The following is a 23202-nucleotide window of genomic DNA, read 5'->3' on the forward strand; positions in this document are numbered from 1 at the left end:
GGATTACGGCCATATACAGCCAACGAGATGCGCCAAATAAAATCGATACAACAGTCTTGATGTGATCTATATATATATATATCTATATCTGTTTCTTGTTTTCTTAAAATTGTGCGTGATAATAAACATGGATGTATAGTAATTCCATGACCCACTCTTCTGTTCACTCTAGGCATCAAAGGCACGGGAGACGTCTTTTTTTTTTTCAATCTCTGCGTCCGACCGGCTCCTTTGATATGAATCAACTATCACTCTCGTTACTTTCTTTCATCTGAAATAACGTTTTATGGAATTATATGTAACATTTGGGAATGAATCTCAAAATTCCAACACGTCTTGAATGCAGCATTTGTACGACTTCCTCCAGTCTCGCGCAAACTCACATCGTTGTAGAATGCGGATTTCTATGCTAACTTTACTAGCTAGCCCCTTTTGCTAAAAACAAGCACTTAGCTGGGACTTTTGCCTGGGTTAACATGTCTAAATGCACGCACCCGATACCCCCATTATCCTCATCAGGGACTACCGGTGGTCATTCGTCGTCCTCGTCGTCTTCGTCCGCTGGGGGCTCGACCTCTCCCGCAACCGTGTTGAACGTTCAGCCCGAAAAACCCCAACACTACACGTACGTAATGTTAGCCTATTAGCCCATATGCTAGCTAAAATGTACACAAACTCACGTGCGATCAGCTTTGCGTCCTGTACTTAAGTTATATCATTTTACAAAATGCTTCTCAAACAAGATTCTCTTTTGACTATACGCTTGCAAATCGCGATTAACTTGCAGACGCCAACATTGTATTTGATGGATTGATTCGTCTTGAATGCAACATGAAAGTATTGGAGCCCGAAATATGCGACTAAAGTATGGAATGGTTTGTATGAATGAAATGAATGATAGCTTTGTAACCATGAATTTGAGTCCCGTGTGATGCGTTTTTCAGATATCTCAAGGAATTCCGAACGGAGCAGTGTCCCCTCTTTGTACAGCATAAATGTACACAACACCGGCCTTTTTCCTGTTTCCACTGGCACTTCTTGAACCAAAGGCGTCGCAGGCCCGTGAGAAGACGGGACGGAACATTCAACTACAGTCCAGATGTCTACTGTACCAAATATGACGAGGGAACGGGAACCTGTCCTGACGGAGATGAGTAAGGGGAAAACGAAGCCATTTGGTCGTTTGACGACAACATTTTTTCAGGATGCAAAGGACAATTGTAAAAGCGGCCGATGTATCGTTATCTCTACGTTATCATCTGAAAGCCGCCCTTCACTCACATGTATTTTCTTCCATACAGTCAAATAGTGGACTAAAGAAATGGAAATGCGTTGTGCTGAAGAAATGCTAAGTTGTAAACAATTCCCACTTTACATTTCAATTCATGCACGGTGAAAAATGTCCTCTCCAGGTGTGCCTTTTTACATCGGACAGCCGGAGACACGGAACGAAGGTATCACCTCCGCTACTATAAGACGGGATCTTGCATTCACGAAACGGATACAAAAGGCCACTGCAGCAAAAACGGCTGCCATTGTGCTTTTGCGCACGGTTCACACGACTTGCGCAGCCCTGTGTATGATGTCAGGTGTGGAAAATGATCTCGAAGGTTCAATCATCCTCTTCAAGTAAGATACTGGAGTTTACGTTGCATCTGCCGACAGGGAAGCGCAGGTCGTTGAGTGTCAAGGTGGCGCGGGGCCCTCCGAAGGAGCCGGAGGAGACGCGCAGGCGGCGAGTACGGCGCTCATCGAGAAGATTCTGAGCGAGGAACCGCGCTGGCAAGGTACAGCGAAGCGAAATGTCAACAGCGGCGCCTCGTTCTGACGCTTTCCCATTTTCTCGTCTCCTCAGATAACAACTACGTGTTGTCCCACTACAAGACGGAACTGTGCAAGAAGCCGCCGCGCTTGTGTCGTCAAGGTTACGCCTGCCCGTATTATCATAACAGCAAAGACAGGCGGCGCAGCCCACATAAGCACAAATACAGGTGCGTTGGATCTCATCAGCCTTTTGTCAGCCGACGCTCTGCTTGAAGCGTACTCGACTACTCACCGTTAACACCCGCAGAGCTTTGCCTTGTCCGGCTGTCAAACTCAGCGAGGAGTGGGGCGATCCCAGCAAATGTCAGTGCGCCGAGGGATGTCAGTATTGCCACACGAGAACGGAACAACAGTTCCATCCTGAGGTAGGTGCCTTTCCCAATCCGAGCTGAACTTTTGGGAAAAGCCCAACTAATCTGACGGTTGAACTTTTTCTGCACAGATTTACAAGTCCACAAAGTGTAATGACATGCAACAGTGCGGCAGCTGTCCCCGAGGACCCTTTTGTGCTTTTGCTCATGTTGAAAGTAAGCCCATCGCCGCACGTCACCCTTTACGTTTTCAAAAACCCACTCATCTGACTTCCAATTTGAAATCCGCTCGCTCCAGAAGCTTTTGTCTTCGAGGAGTCCTTCTCCTACCCCAGATCCCCCCCACCACAACCCGGTCCCGTGGAGGAGCTCGCAGACTCCAGAGGACACAATAAGGGCCCGGCTCGTGGCTCTGATCCCTTCTCGCCCCCTGCCGGGTCGCATGTTGCTGAGCGAAGCCTGCTGGGTAGTGTGCTAAGTTTGTGTGAGGACATGAGGGGAGCAGCTGAGCCTTTGTCTCCTTGGGCTGGTGAAGGAGGCTATGGCAGGGCGCCTGGATTTGAGAGGGAGGATCAGGTGAGATGAAGGAAAAGGAATGAAAGTGATGGGGAAAATGAAGCGTCAAATTTGCTTGATGAATCAGACTCCTCTCAATGGCACGCTTGCAAAATGCAATCGATGGTTCATGAAGCAAATTTGAAGTTGGAGCATGCATGGATAAAGACATCTTTGTATTCAGGCTAAACAAAGAAGCTTTGCGCTGGAGCAGCGCAGCAGGGAAGTGACATCAGCGCCAAGCAGTAAACAGGTCCATTTTCCGCCCTCCGACTTTATGATGTCACACACACACACGCACTCAGTGGAACTCTATTCTATCCCCTTCAGGATCTACTGGTTTTTCTACCAGTAGGCAGCCCTTTAAGCCTGTCATCCAGCATCCCCTCCAGTCTGGCGGCAACCCCGCCAAGCCCCGCCCCCCTCGGACCGCCAAGCGTGGCATCAGGCATGAACGCCAACGCCTTGCCCTTCTATCCCACCAGTGAGACTGTGGAGTCTGTTGTGGGTATGTCCAGATGTAGTACTTTGATGTTTTTTTTTTGGAAGGATTCAAATGATTGTTGTGCCGCTGTGGTCTTTGATGCAGAGTCGGCGCTGGATGATCTTGACCTGAATGATTTTGGTGCTTCAGCATTGGAGAGTAGTTCAAGTTTGCCGCGGGTGGGAGTGAGGCCTGGTAATTGTGTAACATCTGCAAAAGAAATGCTTCAAAGCAGCCATATCATCTCCATTGTGTTTTGGTAGGTGGGAAGCGGCTTCAGAGTTCTGCCCCAGTCAACATCCCGGGATCCTTTAGCGCACCAGCTCCTTTTAGCTCTCCTTCGCCGTCCCCGCCGATCAGACCACGCGCTTCTCCATTCTTCTCCACTCAGCTCTCCCAACCTGGCCAACAAGAGAGCCCCTTCCTGGGCCCATCTCATAGCTCCTTAGGTTTGCCGAGCTTCACTCATGCAACATGATGTGTGTGACCCTCCCTCCCTCCCGCATTCCGTCTCTGCTTTGTAGGTCTCAATGGTATGAGCAGTCACATCTGGGAGCACTTCCCCTCAGGGCAGGGCTCCCCTGGCACCCCCCCTGCCTTGATGCCCTCCGGCCCTTGCACAGAGACGTCCAGGCTCAAACAGGAACTCGAGGAGGCTCACAGGGCGCTGAAGCAGTGGGGACACAGCTGGAAACACACAGCTCAGGTAGGGCAGAGTTCATCCTTTCTCTTACTGCTCGCGAGCGGTCAAGCGGGAGCGGCACGGTCAACTGAATTGGCAAATAGCTCACCGACACTGTCCTGCAGTCGTGGGCCGCGCTGAAAGCAGACGCTGAGGAGTCGCGTGCCCTCGCGGGACGCTTGGCCGCGGAGGCCGAGAGATCCAGGCATTGTGAGGAGGAGGTGCAGAGGCAATCTTCTCTCCTGGAGGAAGCGCTGGAGACCCTGAGGAGTGGAGACCACCCCCACCTATCATTACACCAGCTCCAGATGCTCCACAGACTTCCTTTGGAATCCATCCTCAGTCTGCAGGCACAACTCTGCAGCTGCTTACACACCGTGGAACAGGTAATAAATAGCTCACCAGATCATTTGGGTTCTATTTGTTGTTCACTCTTATGCGCTGCTGTGACAAGTGGATTTCCCCGCTGTGGGATGAATAAAGTTCTATCATCATGATGCCTCTCTCCCGAGGTGGTGTACAAGAAGCAGAGGCAGTGTTGCGTGTCATGTGGAGAGCAGGGCTCCGTCTCCCTGCCCTGCGGCCATGGACTACATTGCGAGAGCTGCTCGACAACCACCACGTGCCCCCTTTGTCCTGAAGCCGCACTGGAGCAGAAGCAGCAACAACAGCAGCAGCTCTCTTGACCCTTGGGACCGGTCGAACCACCGCGCCGCCGTGGAAATTCCACGTGGGTCAGTCCTGATTCCTCAACTACCAGCCGTAGCCGTGGCAGACTTTGCCCAGGTTCTTTGTTTTTACTGCAACAAATGATTCCTGACAGATGATCATTTGATGAGGTGTACAGTGAACTCTTGCAAAAATCCCTCCATTTTGGACATCTAGCCCCCCAAAACTGCCCAAAGATACCACCAGATGGTGATAAAGCACTTCGCTCCTCAACATAATAAAAACGATACATTTTATTTGCAAGGCGCCTTTCAAGGTCGCCGTACAAACATAAAATAGCATACACAATTCAAAGAAAGAGTCGAGTTCCTTGGCACCAAGTTGGCACCAAGTTGGCACCGAAGCAATAGTTCTATTTTAGACATGGCTGCAAAACAGCAAAGAGGTGGGACTTGCCCACTCAATCTCAAATGCGGGGGTTCACTGTACTCACAGTGAATTCTATTTCCAGTCATACCAGGGGGAAGGAACACCAGTATCAGTATATTTGAAGAGCTATCGCTCATGACCAGCAACACTGGAATTTCTTTTCTGCTTTAGAAGGATATGTGGCCATATTTTGGTCCACATCAACAACAGGCAAAAAGAAAAGAATGATTACGGCGGCGGTTTACAAAGGGAAGCATTAGCATTTTTTCTTTTTTTTTCTTGCTAACTAATTTCATAAAGGTTAACTTGAGGCATGTCGACTTTTATACATTTTTGACATTGCTTCTGTCCAAATGGCATCGTTTTACAATGATTATCGAAATGGATGGATGACTAAGCAGCCATTTTTATATCTTAACCAATTTACAAGTCTTACTTAAGTGATGTGCGACAGACAGTAAACCCTCAAGGGCGCATGTAAATTGTACACGATATAGCTACAGCCAAAGGGGGTCACCATATCGCAGGTCTAGGTTAGATTGAATTTCTTTTGATTAGCAAAAAAGAAATAAAAATAGAACATCGAGGAGCAAAGTAAAAAAAAAAAAAAGTATGGACAACAGGCAGCCTCTGTTAAAGCACTCAGGTTTCTCTAAGAGGAATGCATGTGAACACAATCAAGTTAAATATACTCAGTCGACTTGTGTAGTCTTTTAAATGACATTTTTTATTTCATAACTTTTCACCTTGTCTCAATTACACACATTTGTCTTCATACCTGCCATTTGTCATTGTTGACATTTCATTTGACATCTTCTGTTCAATGACATCATATTTGATTGCACTGATTGGAAAAAGCATTAGCATTAGTTGATTTTCATCTTTTACCAGTGTTTCATTGTAAATGGATTTAGTTCAATAAAGCAAATTGTATATTTTTAAATGAAAGGCAAGCCTTTGTGTGTCATGGTTGACTTTGCTCCCTGGACTGTAAAGCAAATTGTATATTTTTAAATGAAAGGCAAGCCTTTGTGTGTCATGGTTGACTTTGCTCCCTGGACTGTAAAGCAAATTGTATATTTTTAAATGAAAGGCAAGCCTTTGTGTGTCATGGTTGACTTTGCTCCCTGGACTGTTTCTCTCTTTGTCTTCTTTTCTTTACGAAGGCTTGTATTTCTCGCTCGCCTTTTCTGGACTCCAACATCTTCAGGATGTTGTCTGGGAATACACATACACGGGTAGACACTAACACAGTGGCGCTACTGTCGGAGCCTCATCTCATGTTTGGTAGGAATGTTATTTGACCTCCAACCACTAAGGGGCAGTCTATTCAGTTTTGACTTACCTGAGCCATATGTGGGTGGAGCCCAGATAGAAATGGACAGGTGTGACTGATTTAGCAGAAGGAACCATTTTTCGTTTTGTACTGGAGCAATTTTTGACAGTTATAAAATATAGTTTGTTTACTTTCAAGAAAATTACTATTTGGACATTTTTTTGGGGTGCCGTCCACGCAGTCCAAAATGTAATCATCAGTTTCTACGAGAGGACATTTGAATGGACGTTGGATCTTCAGAAACCGGCCAAAGTGACATATCTTCGTACAAAGCAAAAGAGCTCGACCGTACCATTAGGTTTTGGATGCATGAGAGGTAGACGTATTTGAGCCGGGATGGCATCCGGACGAAAGCCCGGTCCGTCTTTTTCTTCCCCTCCTTTTGCAACTCCAGGTATGTCTTTGAGGGACAGGAAGGCTTCACCTTCAAAGTCATCCATTCTCAAGATGTCATGATCCAGAACCGTCACCACCAGGCAGGCACCAGGAGCCTGGCACTGATCCAGTCCAACCAGGCTGTTCATTGATGAGGAAGGGCTGTGAGTTAGAGAGCTCGAAGAAATCATCCCAGCAAAAATGACAACGCAACAACTCACAACTCAAAGGCTTCGTCAAAGAGCGGATTGAGATCGCAGCTTTTTATCTGAGTGCAGCGAGGTTCCACGAGCGGGAAGGTGTGGTGCGGCTCCAGACATAAGCGCACGTACGGATCACTTAAACCTGTGGAGAATTGCATCAAGTGATGATTGTGACAAAGAAAATGGGAGGACCTTTCGGTTGCATTTTTACCATTGGAATCCATTGGTAGGAGGTTGACTGCGTTCAAAACCTCAACTCTGAGCCTTTGGTCTGATCTTCTGTAGGAGGTTAGAAGAGTGACAGCGCCGTATTTCTCGCCGCCAACCACTCTCTTGCGGCAGAAAGATGAGGAATGGTTCGAAAGAAGCCGCATTCAAAACATCAATACATCTCAAGGCATCTGACCTGCTCCCATATTTTCCCTTGGAGGAACTTGTCCACAAGCTGGTGACTGCTGAGAGAGTGATGAGTCAGGTAGGCCTTGAGAGTCTGAAAGCAGAACAAGTCATTATTCGGAGTCTGAAATGTGTTTCACCGTGACAGCTCCTCACCTTGTACTCATCCGAGTGGAGGATTTTCAACGGAAGGCCGTTACCCTCGCCGTGGAAGCATTGCTCCAAGCACTGGAGGACATTTCATTCATTCCAATTGAATCCAAATTTGCAAATGCGGACCGACCGACCGACCGACCGACCGACCTGCAGCGTGTACAGCAGCCTGTGACAGAACACCGTGAGCCCATCTTGCTGCGAATGCTCGGCGGCCATCTGGTGGAGGATCTTCACCGAGTTGTTCCACAAAGGAGTCAGGAGGCTGTTGAAGTTCTCTTCAACCAAGTTTTCATTCATGTAATGGAGTTCTTTTTCCAGATAGCGCATAAGAGGAGTTGTGGCCTAAGAATCACAAGACATGATGGAATGGTGCTACACAAACACAAGTACTGTCCTTACATCTTGGCTGGATTTGGACGGAATCCGGCTTCTGGTCGACATTCCCCTGACATGAGTCTCGATGTCCGTATTCAACTGAAAAGACCGAAACATGACGAACCCTCCCCAAAAAAAGGCTCTTGCACACATATGGAGCACACACCGTTTTGCTCAGCGTGTCCAAAGCAGAGCGGATCTCCCGGCCGAGGATGCCCTGCGCTTGCTGCACCTGAGACGGCAGCGTGTTTTGGAACTGACTTTCCCCGATGACGTGTTGGATGCGTTCCTGAAGCCCCGCCCAATTCAGGTTGGCGGGAAGCCGCGTCAAGACAGAGCGCAGGTACTCCAAGTCGTTCACCACAACACACAGCTTGGAGAAGAAGGAAGAACTAGAATGTACATTTTCTTTTATAAGTGGTGGAGCAAGTGCTAATCCCGCCCCGCCCTCACCATGTTAATGGCGCTTTCGTGGTCTGACTTCTCTGAGAGCATCCTGACTCTGGCTTTCAGACTATGACAGTAGGTCACCACAATCTTGCAAACATCCTGCAGAAAAGAAAGAAAGAAACAAACAAAAACAAACAGTCCAATTGTAACATTTTCACAAGGAATGCATCAATTGTGCCCATACAAAAGGACTGATTTCAACAACACTGCCATATTGTTTTCAATCGTCAACACTAGATCTCCTAGAAATATGAATGACATATTCAAGTCCAAATAAGGTCTCAAGTTCAAAGTCCGCGAAATCTTTCCATTTCTTTTGCAGCATGTTTGCTGTTTAACAAATGAGAAGTGATTTGAAATAGACCTCTGTGATTTTGACCATGAGCATAAACGCCTCCTCAGGGTCAGGCCAGGACATCTGCTCCCAAAGGTCACACACAGGCTGGATACAAGCAACCAGGTCCACTGCTGACGAACTGTGTTTTACCGGCACTGCGCCCGAGTGCAGAGGCTGGAGCTGAGGGTCATATTTAAAAGGTATAAGTATTAGGACGTGTAAAAAAACAAAACAACAACAACAACAACACAAGCAGTAGATGAGTCGATACCTTGTCGACCTTCACCGCCCTCTCCACCCTGTCCATCGTGGTGTTGAACATCTGCTTGAGCCAGTAAGGCTGCGCCTCTCTGAAGCTCACGTGAAAGTTTGTCAGCTTCAGTAAACCCCTGAAATGAAACATTGGCTTGTATGGAAAGGATACAGTAGCTCCAGCATTTCTTTGAAAATGAAATCAAATCTGGCATCTGCGTGGCAATTCCGTGATGCAACTGACCTTTTCTGTAAGAAGGCCTTTTCTTTGTGAATGGCTTGCAGGCTCAGGTAAAGTGGAAACAGGCTGTTGGCTAGACTCTGATCAATGTGACCTTCCGTTTGAGATAAGGTTTCTCTGACTTCTGTAGCAACCTACGGAAATGGGAACAGTCAGCACGGTGGTATTTGGTGCCACGTTTTCTCTCCCGCTTACCAGCGAGTCGAGCTTCTCGTAGACCGCAGTGAACACATCCACTTGCACCGCACTGTATGTTTGGCGAAAAAAGAGTTCTTTATTCCGACAGTGATCGACCATAACTACATCGCAAAGATATTTCCACCAAATCTACAATGGACCTGACAAATGTTCGATTCCAGACATCCTTGTTGAGTTTGATGTCGTCACGTACTTCGTCGATCAACCTGGACAAGGCGCCGATGATCTCTGACAGCTCCTGTGTGAGGGCAAGATAAAGGAAGACAATTCATTCAGATCCAGTACAAGAGCTAAATGAGAGAGAATATGATTCCGACTTTGAGAAAGGAAAAAGGCTTACCTTGGTCATTGGCTGGTGCAGCCCTTTTTTGTTGGTAAACCACTCCTGTGTACCTGTCTGTTAGAAGAAATCGTTGGAAAATCAACGGATTGATAATCATGTTTCTTTTTGATGATTGTTATTGTTACATACATACCTGGACGGCATCAGCCACCTCATCGTGCAGTTCAAAATCGGCCGGGTTCATTTTCTGAAATGGCTTTGTCTTACAGATCTGGACTAAGATTCTGCAATTACAAACATTTGTTAGCTGGGCAGGGTCTGATTATGCCACACCAATTTGTGTACCTGAGCAATGTGTGTAATTTCGGAGTGGCGCTTGGTGTTGGCGGGAAAATGTCTCTGTATTTTGACACCAGATGGAGACCGTAATGCAAGAAACGGTGAAGGGAGTCGCCGAGTTCTTGTTTCTGTTGACAGCGTGAAATCCAGTCTTCAATGTCATCATTCAATTCCAAAAGAGAAGAATTGTGCTTCTTTAGTTTTCCTACCTGTTGCTGCGGCAACTCGTGTTCCTGTTGATGCCAGCGATACTCCACGCAAGTGAGCTGTTGTAGCAGCAACGACGAGTCCACCTCGACGCTTTGATAAAGTTGACTGTACGCAACCCACTTCCTGTCACCAAGACACACTACGTTGAAAGTCATGAAACGGAAGATTTTCTTTCCATTTTAGCTGGGATTTGGGGGATCCAAGCCTATTTCAGGGTGGCAGTGCCCCCCCGCCGCGGCCCCCGCCGCGGCCCCCGCCTCTAGCGCCGGCCGCCAGCGACGTCACAACAATATCCCATCTTGAAATTCGTCTTTCTTTCTTTTAATACGCAACCAACTTTTGCTTCTGTGACGATTTGGGCGAAAAGATCTTTTCTACGTATACGTGTATCGAGTGCCGCTTACTTACGCCAGATCTTGCAGGAAAGGTGAGAGGTCAGTCTGTGCAGCATAGTGCTCCAGGAGAGTTTGAGCTTCACCACACAATTCCCCTTTCCATGGAGCGGAAGTCTAAAAGCAAGCAATGAAACTCGATGTGGCATACGCAATCTGAATTTGAAAGAGAACGGAAACAGGCTTTACCTTTTGCTTGGAAATGTAAGACAGAACAAAGCGTTGCAGGATTCCACAGTAGTTGATGTAAGCGTTTCGACCTGGGCTCAGCGCGTCATCTCTCTGCCGGTCACGTGACACAATACGATGGCTATCAATAACCAAGAATGGTCCCGAAGGGTGAGTGCGCTCAATTGAATTGAAGTTCTTATTTGGTTTGCGGCCAATCGTATACATCAACAAGTGTTGGTGAGTATCGGTACCAGGTATCGGTACTCGCCGCACCGTTTTATGGATGAACTTGAGGTTCAGGTGACATCGGCCTCGATCAGGGTACGTCTCCGTTCTCGGCTCCAGAATGTACCAGTCGTCCTCGGTACAATGGAGGTCCTGAAATGAAATCATTTGTCAAGTGAGGCCAAAAGAGAGAGGGAAACATTCACCACCTGAAGTTTGATGACAATTTTCCCCAGAAAGTCATCCGTTCCTTTTTCCTTTTTGACCTCCTTTATAATTCTGAGAAAAAAGCAAAAGAGGTTTTCCATTTGATTGAATTTTCAGGCGTGATTTGTAAACCGAGTACACCACCTGCTTAAACTGGAAAAACTAGTTGTGATCTCCTCGAGTTTTTGACCGAGTGACACCTCCTCATCTTTATCCCTGCAACGAGGATGAGCTGATTTGAGCTTTTTTTTTTTTTCTTCTCTCAACTGAACAAAGCAACAGGTGGTGTTTTTATTTTTTCATACCACATCTCAAGGTGAAAGCTGGCCCCCGCGATGTCTTCAAACTCCCTGAATTAGAAAAGCTGAATCACACACAAGAAGTAAGATTCTCCTACGAAGCAATGCGTTGAAGTCTCACAGTAGAAATGTCTGGTTCCAAATTGGATTGAGAGTCTGCTTCTTGATGTGGGTCTGATAAATCTTATCAGCCGACACGGCATCCTTGACCACGTATTTCGAGGCCTTGACTCTGGAACGATGTGTACGCCGCTCTTCTTCGTCCTCCAGTATGCTCAGCAAGCAGTACGGGTCACTTAAACCTGGTCACGGAGAGATGTTTTGATGTTGCTTTCCGTTTGATGCAAAAACATGTTGGTTTGCCTTGACTTCCTTCCTTCCTCTTTAAATGCCGTGAGGTGGCGTGTGAACTCACCACTAATATCTTTTCCCAGAATTCCTCTGGCTTCCTTTACAGTGGCCATTAGGCAGTAGACAGGTGGCTGGAAATTTCAAACTACAATTCAGTTGTGAATAGAAACTTCAAAGTAACAAGAAATGGCAGCAAAGAATTGTCTTTTGTTTTAATGTCGTCTGGAGATTTCTCACCTCTGAATGTTGTACTTTCTCCATCAGAGATTTGTGCTCAGATTCTGTCATTGTGAGAGCCTGGTAAAAAAAACAACTATTTTTGGAATAGTTTTGTGCATTTATTCACTTTTATGGACAAAACTACAGAACGCTTCACCCGAAAGCCGGGTGTGAGTAAGAATAACGGTCACCTCTTTGATATATTGATGAAGTTGGCTATCGGCAAAGACCTCAGTTGCTGCCACTTTTCCCATCTTATGTGCAATGGTGTACAACAACTCCTTATACAGAGGGTTGAGCTTGAAACAGAAGCAAAAGCAAATCACCCAATATTAAAATGCACAGTTCAGTCCCAAATGACATACCTCCACCTGTTTGATGTGACGGGCTTTCTCTTCGGGGTTTTCGTCATCCTTCAAATCCTGAAAGGTAAACAAGCACATCAAAGAAATAGCTGGACACTATTGGAATTGTGTGGTGTTGTTGTTGTTGTTGTTGTTGTTTTACCCTCCTGTATCGTATCTTTCTTGTCTGCCCCAGTTTACGCGCATGGCCCGGCGAATACTAGCAAGGACAAAATCATTTTAAAAAGGCACTGGAATGGCGGAATTGATATTGCGCACTGCGCAGTGAGCGCTGTTACAACAAATGTTTCCTAACAGTTTTACCTGCTTGATACTTGAAAGGCCACCATTCTGTAAAATCGGATACAAGGAGGACTATTCAAATACAGGACGTAATAATTGAGGAGTCAACATTTGTATTGCTATATTTGTGTTCAACTAGGAAGATTTATTTATCTTTTGATCAGAGCATCTGTTGCAAACTTCCTTTTTTGGCCGATTATGAAACTAAAAGTGAGGCAACTATGAGCTGACAATATTCAACAAAGAGAAAGAGTCAAGTCAAATGTATCAACCGACATTTAAAAAATATATACGTATATTTATATGTATTATGTGTAGTACTAAAAATAGACTGCTTCCACTCTGCATCATCTGATCAGAACTCACATCCTGAAATAAAAGTGAGTCATAGTGTCAAAAAAGATGCCATTCACAAGCAAGGAAAGGCTATTTTTGTCTGTGAGAAAATGTCTTTAAAGAACAAACAAGAACTGTCAAGCCAATTAGATTACAAATCTGGAGATGGCATAGAAAAAAGCGGTTGCTAAAAAGGAATTTACTGAATAGTTGTGATGCATGATGAGATTGGTTGGAAAATCGATTTGAATGTACTTACGACATGTGTTTTTTACAAATAGTGTTTTAGCTAGTAACTCAGATTTTGATATTTCAAATGATGTCCAATTTTTGCATCATTGAGATTTGGCACCTTTTTTACACTGCTAAATCTACTTTGTACACTTTTACACAAAATGTACCCCTCTTTGCTCTTTTTAATACGTACTGTATATTGTCCACAGTGCACTGAAGTACTGAAATCACTTGTAGTTTTTGAAGAATGACTATTATTATATCTCTATTCACAGACTTGCAGTTTTGAACAATGACAATTCTTACTTGTTCGGGTGTTTTGAGTAGATGGTCCACTGAGCTGACGGTCTCCCTTTGACTTGACATTGATGAGCTGCCAGTGTGTCCTGCATTCACGAGTGACAATACATGAGCAAGGTTTTTGACAAAACTGCCACGCAGGAAGTCATCACTTCCTGTAAAAATGTGCTAGCACATATGACTGTGACGATCCAAACACTGTCCTACGTTGTGCCTGAATGTGTTTCATGTTTGTGTGGGAAAACACAATCATATCAGAGTCAGAGTCAGAGTCAGCTTTATTTGACTCCGTCCGTGTTCAAAGCAAATCCCATACCACGAAAGGCACACTTTTGGGATGCAAAATGTCAGGTGCTCTGCAGAGAAGGCCATCAACATAGTCATAGTTGTGTGGAAACGCCGTTGTTAATGTTCTATCGAGTTGTGGGCCTCTCCAGTTAAGCATAGCCTATTAGAATGAATGAAGATGATAATAATGATGAAGATCAAGAAAGAAAGGTTTAGACAACCATTTGGATCCCTGAGGAAAGTCTTATCAGTGCATAGGGTAGCCAGGCAAGAATAATTTTTGTTGTAAGTAAATCTTTCTCGATTTCTTTTGCACTATTTGGCAAATTTTATGGGGATAAGCGCTTTGGAAGATGAATAATAATAACAATAATAAAATTATAATCATAATATTTATTATTATAGATTATTTGAGATCTAATGGCACAAAGGACAACATTTGTCATTTTGAAAAGACTCAACTCCAACTTTATTGATAGGGGATCTTTGGACACAAGCGTCCCGGGTGACGTCATCGTGACGAAAGATGTGGGCGGTTCCCTCGACTGTCTTACGCGCAGGTGCAGCACTGAAGTTAGCGGCGTAAACATCTTCCCAAATTTTGGTTTTCCTTCACGTTTTAACCCTATCAAGGTTGGAGACAGGCCTGTTGTGATCCATTTACGAGAGAGGAGGCCCGCCCGTCGACATGACTCTCAACCAGAACCATTCGGAGTCCGGTGGAGTCATTATCAACAACAGTGAAAGGTAGCAATTAACGATGTGTGTAACGGGCTAGCTAGCCAACACCGCTAACGTAAATAGTCGACTGTATAATGGACTAGATAAATGTCACTTTGCGCACATAGATAGTCTTCAGAGGCACCACTCACTTGGAGTGACGCATTTCAGAGTCGGCTAGCTTACTTTTCCCATGAGCTCACCACATACGTCAACATTTTGTTCCAACAGCGTGCTGACTGACACATGTAACATGTGCTATTCGATTGACTAAATCCAATCGAAGAGTTAAACCGTGTTACAACAAAGACGTCATGGGGACTCGAACATCAGGCTTCAAAAGAGTCAATGCAGAATCTTCTAGAAGCAAGCAGAACAGCTCCTTAACAGCTGATCCAGAATCAGATTAGTATGATCTGGAAGGAGATCGAATCTAATCCTTTTAGAGAACTCCAAAGTGATGCAGTGTTTGGTCACCTGGCAATTGCACACTTATCCCCGTTATGTAATCATCTCATTTTTAATTCATCATTGCAGTCATTTGTAATGTAACCAAGAGCTTCTCAATGTGAGTGAGTGAGTGAGTGAGTGAGTGAGTGAGTGAGTGAGTGAGTGAGTGAGTGAGTGAGTGAGTGAGTGAGTGAGTGAGTGAGTGAGTGAACCCTAACCCTAACCCTTTCGGAATGATACAATAATAATTCTTGTGTTGGCGTCAGCGTTTTGATGAATCATGACAACGTGGAGCTGGCCTTCTGCGATGCGGATGGCTTACCTGAGGCCTTCAGAAAAAGCAAGAAGGGCAGCATTTACCTGACTCCATACAGGGTGAGATCAAATACATCTGAACGGTATTTCTTCCAGTGCATTTGAATAGTTCTCTTCTGTTTCAGGTGATCTTTGTGGCTAAAAGTCGAGATGCACTCAGGTCTTTCATGATGCCTTTCTATTTGATGAAAGGCTGCGAGGTCAAGCAACCTGTACTTGGGGCAAATTACATCAAGGGGACCATCAGCGCCGAGCCCGGAGGTCGGTTTCCAAGTGACCGGCAAAAGGTTGTACTTTTATTTCATTCCATTCATTGTGTCGGTGTTGTTTGCGCGTGCGCGCAGGTGGATGGGAGGGCAGCGTGAGCTTCAAGTTGGTCTTTGCTGCGGGTGGAGCCATCGAGTTTGGGCAATACATGCTGGAGGTTGCCACTCAGGGTGAGGACACCAAATGTGCCACTATTTCCGTCGTGATTCTTGACAGAATAGCCATAGCGTGAATGCTTTTGTGAACAGCTTCCAGAGGTCAGCCGGTCATTGCAGGCTTTGGCGGCGGATGTCCTTTCATTGCTAACGGAGCCTACGCTTATCCGCCTCCCCCTTCCAACGGGGAGTATCCCGCCGCCGGACCCCCGCCGTGCTACGCCTACCCCAACGTGCCTCCTCCAGGTAGCTTCTCAGACAACCCCCCCCAAAAAGTGAGTCCCGCTATTCTGCTACTTTCTGCACCACGCAGATGGCTTCTACCCCAACCCTCCGGCGTTCAATAACTCCGCAGCCTACATGGCTCCGCCTCCGTATTCATCCGCTCTGGGTCAGCAGCCCCCGCACCACCCCGAAGGCCCCTCATCGGCCGCCGGTGAGTGTCCACCGGAGATTTAGCCGAAAGCGTGCCGTTCCACAATCTTTTTTTTTGTTTGTTTTTTGTCTTCCCAGCCGAGGCTAAAGCAGCCGAAGCCGCCGCAGCCGGTGCTGCCAGCTATTCCACGCGGCCCCCGACACACGTGTACTTGCCAGAGGTAAGCCTCGCAACAACGTAAGGTACTTTGTGAAATTCAAAAAAAGAATGTGGTTGTATTGGTAAGTCCATTTTGTATCACTGATCACCTGATATGTTTGTTTCTTTTTCTTTTGTGTGCAGGATAAGCCTCCCCCCTACTCTCCTCCGGAAGACAAAAAGAACCAGTAGACCTCATTTACTTTCACACATTTCAATTTCATTTGTTCAGGTCTTTCCTTCTTTTCTTGACTTCCGATCGTTCTTGTCAATTACCCTTTCCTTCATTCTCATTCTAACCCTTTGAAGCGATTGAATAGTGGCTAAAAATGAATGAGAAAAGCTATTATTTATTATGATGATTAATGTGCTGCAAGATTCTCTCTGCTTCATGTAGCTTTGCTATCTGTGACTCGTGTAACGTACTGCACAGTACAACTAGCAATCGGCTATGACTGAATTTTATAGTACGCTTTGCTCTGCCAATCAATCCAGTGAGCGAAATGAAGTCGTTCTTTTTTTTTTTTTTTTTTTTACCATTTAACTGTATATATGTAGAAGATAATATATAGCTTGTCACACTCCAAGGCATCACCCTGCTTTGGATGAGAGGACGGCATAGATTAGAGTGAGTCAGTGAGTCCCTGATCCAGGATTAAGATCAGACACTGAGAAGCCACGTACAGACACCATAGATTATGTTGTCAAAAAGCAAAGCAAAGCACAGGACGAACCCAATCAAAAGTCATGATCGAAAGTAGCGTGGATTCGGGTAGCAAGTTTTTGTCAGAGGTAATTCCTACTCCAGTCATTTGTGTACTGTACGTTAGACGCGGCCGGTACCTTGCTCATCTCTGGGCTCGCTCGCTCGCTCAGGCATGGCTCAAAGTATAAAGAAACTTACAAATGATCAATGACAGTTAACAGGCATTTATTAAACGGATGCTGTTTAAATGTGTCATTCAAGTGTGATTTTTATGTTTTAAATTTCATCTGAAAGCAGGAGGCATGGTTGTGCCTCAAGGCCTCAGCCTTGGAAACTGTCAAACTGAAATCTTCTGCCACACATTTGTGCAAAATTGCCAAATAGCGATTGACCATTTAAAGATGCGAGCATCAAAAAGACATGTTACACTTCAAAACGAGTCACGTGTATATACAGAATTAGCGTTAAAAAATGGGATTTGTGGTGTGCTTGAACGTTAAAAAAAAAAAAAAAAAAAAAGTTGCGCTTCACTTAAAACACAATTTATAAAAGGGAGTATATGAAAAGCAAGACTCCCCATTTGTAAACAGAACACTCCATCGTGGAAGAAATCGGAAAAGCATTTGCTAGAATGGGAGAATGAAATTTGTGCCACCAGAATGGGAATAATCTGCTTGTTTACCTAGCGACTATTTGTTCTTGGGACTCTATCTCGCTAACTAAAAGGTGCTTTTTACAACTTGCTGTCTTCATGCATTTTGACGAATTCAGCAGGAATGAAATAGTTATTGTCAGAAAGCAAAACAAGTTCTTTGCACTCATATAGAGCATAGCGTGATGCTGACGCCTTCTCCTATCCAGCAAGCGGGGAAGAGCTCCTGGTTGAAGGCACAGTGGAAGGTGTGCAACCTGACGTCTCCATCTCCGTAAAAGGTGAGCGCGCCCGCATCGTAGTCCAGCAACATGCCGACGCGGCCGTGCTGATGAGAAGATCCCACCAGGGTCTCCTTGCGACCGTTGTGCCAGGCGTTGAGCTGCTTCTCGTCCAGCTGCAGACTCCAGGACACTTCGTTCATTCCCAGCATGCACCTCCGGCCCTTCTCTTTTCTGGGGATGGTGCTGTAGGTGACCTGAGGAGAACAGGAGGAGGAAAACCTTGGACTCTCTCAGAGCAGCACATTTGAAAGATGCTGACTTGCCATGTGCCTACCCCCAGGTAGGCCCACGGTTTGGAGACCTCCAGCTCCCAGTAGTGCTGGCCGTGTTTGAAGCCCTGGCTACACAGCACCTGCCAGGTGTGGTCAAATCGAGCTTGGTGCTCGACCACGTGACGCAGCCCTGAAGTCAGGTGCTCGGCTCTCCGGTTCTCTCGGGACAATACCAGATGGCTATTGGCCGTGCTGGGGTCAAACGTCAGCGAGCATCTGTCTAGGGGTGCGGAAGACAAGAACATGTTGGGTTTTTTTTAATGTGCCTTTGAGGTGGTGAACTTACAAGCACTGAGGCCCTCCTTCCCATCAGGGTGGCTCGGAGCAGCTGGACTTGGAACCACAGCCAGAATGGGCCTCTTCTCCTGAGGGGAACCTGGTGGACAATACACAGACAATAAGGCGGAGGAGAGAATGAGGTCAGCTGAATTCTTCGGCTTTACCTTCTATGTCCTGACCCACAACGGCGCAGACGGCTCTTTCGAGGTCCTCGACCACCAGCTTGGAGATTCGGCTCAGTGCCTCCGTGATGCCGCTTAGGCGATCCTGCAGGTGGGGCGTGAAGTCTGAAGAGACTTTCTTGAGGTGTGGAACTTCAATGAGCATTGATTCCTATTGGAAGAGATGCCGTTCATGATGACGATGATCATTTGGGACAGCAAAGTCATCCCCAAACCTTGATGAGCTCTGTATCGGAGAGGTTGTGCAGGGCTGCGATCTTAGCCTGGCTGGCCCTCAGCTTCTGGGCGTTCTCCTCCAGGTCAGAGAGACGCGACGTAGCCTCCGAGATGGCCGCCTCTTTCTGCTGCTCCATGAAGCGCTCGGTGGCCTCTTGCCGCTCAGCCAATATTTTTATCACGCTGGAAAATTTGGCTGTGACCCGATTGGATGTCTGCTGCACGGTCTCCTGAAAAATTTCAAAAGAACACAATGTAGGGAGAATGTATACGTGAGCTATGATGAAAGGAAGGCATTACCTTCGCTTGGTTGATGTTTTCAGTTAGTTTGATAATACTTTGCGTGGTTTCTTCAATGAGCTTTGTCACCTCCTCATTCTTCTTCTCCAGTAACAGCTGTGGATTAAAAAAAAAGAGTTTTAATCGGTAGCATGTGTCAGTTGTGCTAACCACGACAAAGGTGTACCTTTTGGTTGTTCTTTTCCGCCTCCAACAAAGCCATGTCATGCTTTTTGCACTCTCTGATGGCACACTCGCAGCACACTGACATTTTATCCTGCTTGCAGTAATAAACTAGAGGCTTATGATGCTGATCACAAAGCATGGATCCACCACCTTCATCCTTTCTGCAATCTTTGCAAGATGGTGCAATGTTGCTGTTTGCAGCTTCAGTCAGCTGGGACAAGGACACGTTACGCTTCACAGTGGGCCTGGTGGCAAACTTCTCATTGCAGATGGGACAGTCAGGTCCAATATCTGACTGGCTTTTAGTGTCCCAATGGGTAGTGATGCATCTCTCACAGAACGAGTGTCCACACGGGATGGTGGCAGGAATATGAAAGGGCTCTAAGCATATGGCACAGGTCAAGTTTGAGCTCTGAGAATCCATCTCTGGAAAAGCAACAACAACAATGAGTGTGTGTGGGTGTGAGTGTGTGTGACAATAACAAACAAGAGGTTGGTCAGGATGCATAGCTGTGACCATACATGTAGTGCATACGGTAGGAAATTATCGAGACTATTTAAAGCAGCATAAATAATACCTGATCGTATTTTCGAAATTGCTCATGCAACAACAAAGCAGTTCCTAATGAGACAAGCGCAGTTAGCACAGAAGCTATTGTTAGCCTTAGCCTGGTAGCTTCAAAACAAAACACACATGCTGGTACACATTAAAAGAAAATGTTATAATTCATTTCGAATGGGGGGTAAATAAAGGAGCAATATAAATCATTATCACCTATCGGCGAAATTTACAGTTCATCGAGAATGATGAAAACGTCAGCTGATCATTTCCTACTGAGAGGACGATGCCTTCAAGTGCTATCAGAATAATTGTAAATCGTCACAACACTATTCAGTATGTTTGCTATACTTCATTGATCTGCGTACATATATACGTATATATATATCTGTAAGTGTATTATTGATTTTTTTTTTTTTTTTTTTTTTAACAAACGTAGTAGTAGCATGCCGTGATGCACCGTGCATGTATGTAAATCTAGCCAGGCAGCAATTTCGACAATCGGGTCAACTTTGACTCTCCTCGGCCACCGTAGATTTATTCCCCAGCCAAGATGGCGCTGCGCTTGACATCTTCTGGTGTGCTAAGGAATTGGTTTGAGTTAAGGGTCAATAATGCGATGAGTTTTGTCACAACAGGTACAGAAGATACCTTCATTTAACCTTTAATACGGTATTTGTCGATCTGCATTTTGGTGTTTGGGCTTTTTGGTGTGTCCATGGTGCGTGGGGTCAAATCATACTGACACACACAATGGCTCGTCCTGCCTGTGTAGTAAACACCAGTCACTTGTCCAATCACTCGCAAAATGTCATCAAAATGCTTAAAGATGAATAGAGGAGGAGATGGAAAACGTTGGACTCCTCCTCCTTAAGTGTGAATAGATGAGGTTTGGTATTAAAAACGACTTCATTTAATAGTGCTATGTTTACTTTTCATGATACTGGAGAAGTGTGGCAAGAAAACTTCGCACTACAGTACTGACGATCATATTTGTGTTTGCATTCAACAGCGTTCCTCTGTCGACGGCGTCCTCCTTTGGGTCCAATGCCGAATGACGATATTGATGTTCAAAACATAGACACGATAGAGAAATATCGCAGCTACAATCGCTACTTCAGTCGAGCTGAAGAGGCCAAGAACAAGCCGGTCTGGTGGAAGACCTACCGAGCGTATGTGGAGAAAGAGGATCCCGAACACGGTGAGAATGAATGTGTACCCAGCCAGCTTTGGCCGTCGTATTTGATGCCCCCACCGTGTGTGTTTGGTCAGGTGCCACGCGGGTGAACATCGGCCTACCTGGTGATCGACCCTCCAGAAGCATTCAACTGAAGGAGAGGAGGCAGAGGGTGAAGGAGAACAAGAAAAATGTCCAACTGGAGAGGGCGTGTCGTCTACGCACGTGTAGGTTCAATCGGGATGATTTCCATTGGTGCGAGTGTGGGTGGTTGTTTGAATGGATCATTTGATAGAAAGCGGTCGCTCGAGAAGATGTTTTTTCCTGAACCTTGCTTGTCATTTGATTGTCTCTTTCTCCCTCAGTCAAGATATCTCTGGATGAAGTGCAGCAAATGTGGGAGAAGAGCAGTGGTCCCTTTCATATAAGGAGACTGGCTGACCACTATGGGGTCTTCAGGGATCTTTTCCCCATGGCATATTTTCTGCCTCGTATCCCTCTGCGCATCGGTTATGGCCAACAAATGAGTGGTCAAGTGCATTATGGGAATCAACTAACACCCGCACAAGTATAACGAGTGGAGCGATGCTGAGTTCTTGCGACTCTTTCTTTAATGTGTGCTTTACTTTGTTCATCAGACAGCATCTGCTCCTGTGGTCAGCTTCAATGCGGATGAAGGCTCCCTTTGGACCCTCCTGCTCACCTCCCCTGGTCAGGCGGCCCCTTTCGAAACGGCTACTGCTAATACGGGGATCGATTATTGTCAAAGATGACATCTTTTTGTGGATTTCAGATGAACACCTTCTGAATAATGAAGCGGAATACCTGCACTGGCTTGTGTAAGTCATTTCATATGTCGATTCGATTTCACCAGTTGCATGTAAGCGTACCTCAGCCAATCACGGTAAATGACATGTGACTTCAGCGGGAACATACCAGGTGGAGCGGTAGAGGCTGGAGAAGAACTATGTGACTATCTACCTCCTTTTCCCGCAAGAGGAACGGGCTTCCACCGCTACATTTACGTTCTTTTCCAGCAGGAGGGGCCCATTCCCTTCCAGGAAGATTTGAAGCCGTCGCCATGGTGATCAACTTGCGCACACACACAGCCGTTGCCTTGCATGGCCTGGCCAGACAATGACATCCCAGAATTGTAAACAATCGTTGCTGCTGCTTCTTCTTTTTCTCCTAGTCATTCACTTGCAGACCGTACGTTCAAAACAGTGGATTTCTACAGAAAGCACCAGGACAGCATGACACCAGCGGGTCTGGCGTTTTTTCAGTGCCAATGGGATGAATCGGTCACCAGCACCTTTCACGACACCCTCAGTGAGCAACACTCGACCGTAGCGTGCAAATCAAGTCAAGTTGCATCATGTCATATTTGTGATCTCTTCACCTTTAGACATGAGAGAGCCAGTGTTTGAATTCATTCGTCCTCCGGTGTACCATCCCCCACAAGTGAAATACCCCCACGGACAACCACTACGTTACCTGGACAGATACAGAAATGGAAAGGAGCAAAGCCATGGCATATACTGACGAGCAGAAATGACAAATGTACCTGACCGACAAATAAGAAAGGAAAGAAAATGTTCCTGTTCAAAGGCTTGGAAATGTTTCACCACCTATGAGTTTTGTTTGAGGAATATGATATTAAAAATGATTGGTATTATACCAATATGCCTCTCTGTGGTACAACTACCAATTTTGTCGCGTACATTTTGTTTTAGTGTTTTATTTGTACCTTTTTGGTTTTTGCCCATGGTTTTTTGGGGTTTAAAAATAAAGTATAAAGCAATAAACCGCACTTGAATTGTGATCCCTCAGTCTGCACAACTCACAACTCTGCTTTCCAAAGAAGCTTGGATGGGAGAGCAAAGGTTTGTTGACATGGATGACAGACGAATAGATAGATGGATAAATAGATCATTTATTTGAATATTATTTTAGGATTCATACAGCTAGAAGAAATATCACCAAAATAAGGTATATGGTTTTCAAATTGCTGGAGTACAAGTAAACAGAAAGAGTACCTGAAAAATGTCAAAAACACCACAAATATTTCAATATGATATATATTCCGTTTTCTTCCCTTTTTAATGAAATGCAGAATCCAAGGTGTGTCATTGAATTTAATTCAAGGTCTTCTAAT

At 45.6% G+C, this 23202-nt stretch overlaps 5 protein-coding genes across 8 annotated transcripts; 3 read left to right on the forward strand and 2 right to left on the reverse strand.

The window, feature by feature from the left end:
* Positions 1-245: 245 nt before the first annotated feature.
* On the forward strand, positions 246-5110 carry unk (unk zinc finger). Of its 2 annotated transcripts, none has more exons than XM_037278749.1 (15): positions 246-625; positions 945-1154; positions 1413-1589; positions 1666-1787; positions 1856-1991; positions 2072-2189; positions 2267-2351; positions 2437-2711; positions 2875-2943; positions 3021-3198; positions 3280-3369; positions 3438-3623; positions 3699-3880; positions 3982-4242; positions 4369-5110. In XM_037278749.1, the coding sequence occupies exons 1-15, from the start codon at positions 477-479 to the stop codon at positions 4540-4542; spliced, it is 2412 nt and encodes an 803-aa protein (XP_037134644.1). In that variant the 5' UTR covers positions 246-476; the 3' UTR covers positions 4543-5110. The 2 variants fall into 2 exon arrangements, with proteins under 2 accessions (XP_037134644.1, XP_037134643.1); XM_037278748.1 differs by having other exon boundaries at positions 255-625; positions 2434-2711.
* Positions 5111-5507: 397 nt separating this feature from the next.
* unc13d (unc-13 homolog D (C. elegans)) lies at positions 5508-13632 on the reverse strand. Of its 3 annotated transcripts, XM_037278677.1 has the most exons (34): positions 13493-13631; positions 12638-12664; positions 12477-12533; positions 12335-12391; positions 12161-12268; positions 11988-12047; positions 11815-11881; positions 11521-11701; positions 11406-11450; positions 11245-11316; positions 11103-11172; positions 10942-11046; positions 10687-10779; positions 10514-10614; positions 10105-10228; positions 9902-10023; positions 9750-9840; positions 9614-9670; positions 9414-9511; positions 9271-9322; positions 9079-9209; positions 8854-8971; positions 8610-8762; positions 8249-8344; positions 7962-8168; positions 7820-7894; positions 7568-7762; positions 7421-7492; positions 7275-7358; positions 7080-7200; positions 6887-7010; positions 6583-6806; positions 6054-6172; positions 5508-5909 (listed from the first exon to the last, which is right to left on the reverse strand). In XM_037278677.1, exons 1-33 carry the CDS (start codon positions 13550-13552, stop codon positions 6063-6065), a joined length of 3357 nt encoding a protein of 1118 aa, XP_037134572.1. In that variant the 5' UTR covers positions 13553-13631; the 3' UTR covers positions 5508-5909; positions 6054-6062. The 3 variants fall into 3 exon arrangements, with proteins under 3 accessions (XP_037134572.1, XP_037134574.1, XP_037134573.1); XM_037278679.1 differs by lacking the exons at positions 5508-5909; positions 6054-6172 and adding an exon at positions 6179-6409 and having other exon boundaries at positions 6497-6806; positions 13493-13632; XM_037278678.1 differs by lacking the exons at positions 5508-5909; positions 6054-6172 and adding an exon at positions 6179-6412 and having other exon boundaries at positions 6494-6806; positions 13493-13632.
* A 657-nt stretch (positions 13633-14289) lies between these two features.
* Positions 14290-17209, forward strand: wbp2 (WW domain binding protein 2). Its single transcript, XM_037279006.1, has 8 exons — positions 14290-14521; positions 15211-15319; positions 15385-15520; positions 15604-15696; positions 15775-15927; positions 15995-16117; positions 16195-16277; positions 16400-17209. Exons 1-8 carry the CDS (start codon positions 14463-14465, stop codon positions 16445-16447), a joined length of 804 nt encoding a protein of 267 aa, XP_037134901.1. The 5' UTR covers positions 14290-14462; the 3' UTR covers positions 16448-17209.
* Positions 17170-20193, reverse strand: trim65 (tripartite motif containing 65). The gene is made up of 8 exons (XM_037278856.1): positions 20087-20193; positions 19313-19737; positions 19147-19242; positions 18846-19076; positions 18613-18781; positions 18456-18545; positions 18172-18389; positions 17170-18091 (listed from the first exon to the last, which is right to left on the reverse strand). Exons 2-8 carry the CDS (start codon positions 19733-19735, stop codon positions 17780-17782), a joined length of 1539 nt encoding a protein of 512 aa, XP_037134751.1. The 5' UTR covers positions 19736-19737; positions 20087-20193; the 3' UTR covers positions 17170-17779.
* A 211-nt stretch (positions 20194-20404) lies between these two features.
* On the forward strand, positions 20405-22630 carry mrpl38 (mitochondrial ribosomal protein L38). Its single transcript, XM_037278950.1, has 9 exons — positions 20405-20508; positions 20883-21071; positions 21143-21274; positions 21413-21615; positions 21686-21758; positions 21841-21886; positions 21973-22131; positions 22240-22376; positions 22453-22630. The coding sequence occupies exons 1-9, from the start codon at positions 20424-20426 to the stop codon at positions 22587-22589; spliced, it is 1161 nt and encodes a 386-aa protein (XP_037134845.1). The 5' UTR covers positions 20405-20423; the 3' UTR covers positions 22590-22630.
* Positions 22631-23202: the final 572 nt, after the last annotated feature.

Source organism: Syngnathus acus, chromosome 19 (assembly GCF_901709675.1).
Source record: "Syngnathus acus chromosome 19, fSynAcu1.2, whole genome shotgun sequence".
NCBI classification, from domain to species: Eukaryota; Metazoa; Chordata; class Actinopteri; order Syngnathiformes; family Syngnathidae; genus Syngnathus; species Syngnathus acus.